The 4,292-nt window shown below is 35.6% G+C and overlaps 1 protein-coding gene across 1 annotated transcript; it reads right to left on the bottom strand.

Annotated features, from left to right (window-relative positions):
* Positions 1-1,258: 1,258 nt before the first annotated feature.
* On the bottom strand, positions 1,259-3,239 carry LOC18098256 (protein SENSITIVE TO PROTON RHIZOTOXICITY 2). The gene is made up of 2 exons (XM_006384906.3): positions 1,847-3,239; positions 1,259-1,556 (listed from the first exon to the last, which is right to left on the bottom strand). Exons 1-2 carry the CDS (start codon positions 3,058-3,060, stop codon positions 1,550-1,552), a joined length of 1,221 nt encoding a protein of 406 aa, XP_006384968.1. The 5' UTR covers positions 3,061-3,239; the 3' UTR covers positions 1,259-1,549.
* Positions 3,240-4,292: the final 1,053 nt, after the last annotated feature.

Below are 4,292 nucleotides of genomic sequence, written 5' to 3'. Positions count from 1 at the left end.
CTTCAAAATCCCTAACACCTTTTCAATCCACACTCACACTCACAATCATAAAATATTGAAAACGTGGTAGTATATGATAGAGTTATAACCCCTAACATGCAATTAGTATAAAAAGATGTACTTGCCTGGGATTGGGGTGTTATGTCTCTTAGATCCACGCCTTTCCTAGCTTAGAACATTAATTGAAGTCAAAGAGAAAAAAAGCTCCCTAAATTGATTTCAAAACCCATTTTCCCATTCAAAAGCTTTAGGAATTTCATATATTATGGTATTTTTAGGGAGTGAGAATATGGAAAATGGTGGGGATTTGTTAGTGGGTGTCAGAGGAATGAAGATGAGGAGTTTGGCCAACTAAGTAATTTAACATATGGGGATTTTACTAGGATTGATGGGTGAGAATGGGGTATTGAGTTTGAGATTTAATTATGAAGGGGAAGATGTGAAGGAGAATTATAATGGTAATGATCAAATAAGGTATGATGAAAAATGATGGTTTCATGTAAGAAGAGGTGAACCTAAATGTGTCTAATTTGAGAAAGAAGAGGAAGGCATCAATTGGATTCAAGAAAAAGGTGTTTAGGTTCGTATCAAACCAGTTGCAGAGAAAGCGAGAGAGATAGAGAAGAGAGTTTTGCATGAAATAAAAGACTTTTATTTTTTATGGTTAAGATGAGGCACATGCATGAGGTTGTGGAAGCAACAAACCGGCCCGTGCTAAGTTAGAGGGTCCTTAAAATCCCCACGTTCTTATTAGAGTTCGATGAAGTATGTTCTCGAGGCACTGTCATTTTTTATTTTATGGTGGAGCTGGTAAGAAAGGAAGGAAATAAACAAACTACAGGAGGCTCGATATAATTATCCTTTTTTTCTCTCTCTTAGTTGGTTTTTTCTAGGGTTGGATAATGTTTTCCTAGTACTGTTGTCTATTGTTTGTCTGTTTTCCTCTAGGCTTTAAATATTAAAAGATTCTTAAATTCTTTACTTCTTGAATGAGGATCTCAAAATTATGAAACTTAGTAATCAAAGATTAATTTATTTTCCTTCTCAAACTGTGTAGGATTTCTTCCTTTGCTTATCGACTTCAATGATCATATCTATATATAATTGGCAAGTATCTAAATATCTTCATTAAATCTTTGCATGTAGTTCAAGTCAACTACATGCTAATACATACTGCGCTATGGAATGTATGTATATAAAGTATTATCATGTCGAGCATGCACATTGAGTACACAATCGTTAATCTTTAGAGTTCCTGTGTTTTCAAAGGACATGCTGATATATTACTACATTGTTCATCGCATCATGTAAACTCATTTACATGAACACGAACAAGTTAACATTGATTCTCCAAAAAAAAAAAAAAAAAAAAAAAATTCAAAGCTAACACCGTACCGTCATATATGGATATACAATAGAGCTAGTCGACATCAATCGCAACTACTGACCTCCCACGCCGAGTCATGCAAGTCCAAGAAATTACAAGGCCATTTTCTGAAGGACATGAATTCCCACAAAGGAGCAGGGTTCCATGCATATAGTTGCTTCATCATCCCCTAAAATATAGCAAGTGTACATAAATAAAAGATGATTATCACCTTGGCAAGACGAAAACATGTGAAGTCTAGTAGTACTCTCCATAAATACATAGCACGAAAAATCTAATTAAAACATGAATACGAACACGTACAGCACTAAATACATGTTGTTTCTTGAATTAAATGTGCCTATATAGCTAGCCATGATACAAAAATGGTGTGTTTATTGATCTCTTATTGTATATTACGTACGTAATTAAGGTAATGTATAACCAGAAGAAATTAAGAAAAGCCTATATATTACTTACCTATCATGATCTAGATGCATTTGCATTGTCTGGTTCTCGAATTTTGTAGGCCTTGTCAAACCACTTATAGCTGGAGTGTGCCCAAAGAACAAGGCAACATGACCCATAAGCTTATCCTTCCTTGAAAATGTTGTACCACATGAGCATAGCCACTTGAGATCCCCACAGTGCTTCTCATGAGTCCGTAGATCAGACAGCACCGAGAATTGCTTCCTACTGCAACGCTTGCAAACATACATCTTGGGGCAATGGCTCCTCTTGTAATGATTTTTTACACAAATCATGGATTTCAGTGGCTGGAACTTGGCGTGTTTCCTGTTCCACCTACACCCTTCATGTGGACACGAATATTTTCTAGGCAATTTCATCGAAGCTTCTTTATTTTCTGGCGTTGCAGTTGGGTTGTTCTTCATCGGATTGCTCAAAGCTGCAGTAGTCTTGTATTCATCACCATGGGCTCTCATGTGCATCCTCAAATTAGCATCACGCTTGAACCCTTTGCCACAGACTTGGCAATAATGAGTATACTTGGCTAATAAATCGGCTGCATCCAATTCGATGATATCATAATTCTTTGGTGATTGCCCTTGTAAAATACCTTCACCCCCTTGAGACAATATTTCTCTCCTAATATCAACCCTATTATTGCTGCTAACATGGATTCCTCGAATATTCTCATTAGTATTACAGTTATCATTATAGTTATCACTGCACCAGTCAAAAGATTCGGGAGAGAAGAAGCTTTGCCCTCTTTCTTGGCCGATGTTACCAGCATGGTTGCCACCAAAATTTGGTTGTGATAACAAGGAACTTTCTTCAGCCTTGCGGCCACGCGGCTGGTGCAAGTCATTTGTGTTGATATTGTTGCCTGAAATATCGTTACCAATACCCATCTGTTGGCATGTGAACATCACTGAAGATGCAGCGACAATTATTTCTTGAATCATGGTGCTCATGTTGGCTAAAGCTACCGAAGTTGACTTATGATCATTAGGCTGGCTATGATCAGGTGCGATAAGGATGCTGATCAACGACTCCACTTGATGGACCTTGTCTTTGAGAAGGGAGAGATTGTAGAGAAGAGAATTTGAATGAGCCTCTGAGCTGGAACTTGCTTCAAGAGTTGAAGAAACAACATCTTCTGTCACAGCTTGATACATATGCAAGCCTTGTGAGGAGGCACTAGGGAAGCAAGAGGAGTCCCCTGAAATCATTTTCAAGAAAACCTAATTGCTTTTCTTCACCTATCTACCTTTAGTATCTAACCTTTCTAGATTGGATCATGGATCCCTTTAGGAAAATGTTTGTTATTGAACAAGAGGGATTATATAAAGACAAAGGGCTAATTAAGCTGCAAGTCAATTTGAGCACTAGATTCATCCCCACGTAAGACCTCCCTCATATCTTACCAATCTCACATTGAGACAACCTAAGAAAGAGGTTAAGAGAAGTTGGCTTGTAATTTGTATTAAAATATAGTAGTAATAAAGAAATCACTTACTTCGTATATGAACTTTCTATTATATATATATATATATATCTCTTACATGTTGACATTGTATTTCCATTTTCTCTTACGATTTCTTTGCTAGCTATATATACTAGTTATCATATTAGATTGCGTTATCTCATCATCATTTTTTATTTCCAAAGACTAAATTAACTGATTAAAAAAGTCATTTTCGTGGCGTCAACCTTCACGCATGGGTTGAAATGTTCAAATTAAAATTAATGGGGGTGCGCGCGAATAATTATCTTTACTAGATAGATAGCTAGCTAGCTAGCTAGACAAACTCTCTTTCATAACATTGTGCCATCTAACGTTATCCCCTCCCACAGGCAAATGAAGATTTAGTAGTAATTAACAACATATATTAGCCGGGCAAAACCACCTCTTAATTAGCTAGCAACGCAAGTGGCCGCATTTTGTCTCCCTTTAACCATGCACTCGAAAATAAGGTTTGCAATTTTTATTTTACGCTGGTTGTTTTTTAATTATAGCCATGAATACAATAAGCAAGCTACTGAGATCGAGACATTTGTTTCTGTCATTCCATTTCACGCGGTTATCTACTTGGTGTGTACTTTAGCCTCCTCCTCTTATTTTAGAAGGTTTCAAATTTAAACCTATATATATGCGTTCTTTCGTGTGATATGAATCTTTTTTCTTTTCTTTTAGACTAATTAAAAAACTAGCTAAATTTCTAATGATATCTCAAAATCCAAGATATATAAATAAAAAGTTATTTAATGTTTAGGATAAAGATTAATTAATATGTCCAAGTATTTGATTTTTTTTTAATCTAAGACTTATGATAGAAGTTCGAGTACCTGCAAAAATAGTTCTAATTAGAGAACTTAAAGACCATCTGATAATAAAGTCAATATATTTATGAAAAATGTATTAAATGACTTAGGAAAATAAATAACTTAAAAGAGTCTTAAA

The sequence above is a fragment of the Populus trichocarpa genome, chromosome 4 (assembly GCF_000002775.5).
Source record: "Populus trichocarpa isolate Nisqually-1 chromosome 4, P.trichocarpa_v4.1, whole genome shotgun sequence".
Classification (NCBI taxonomy): Eukaryota; Viridiplantae; Streptophyta; class Magnoliopsida; order Malpighiales; family Salicaceae; genus Populus; species Populus trichocarpa.
The sequence above is the reverse complement of the archived record's forward strand: the minus strand, read 5'-3'. Positions and strand labels throughout refer to the sequence as shown.

Coding starts and splice junctions, on each gene's coding strand:
- LOC18098256 (XM_006384906.3), bottom strand. CDS start 3,060: ATGATTTCAGGGGACTCCTCTTGCTTCCCTAGTGCCTCCTCACAAGGC.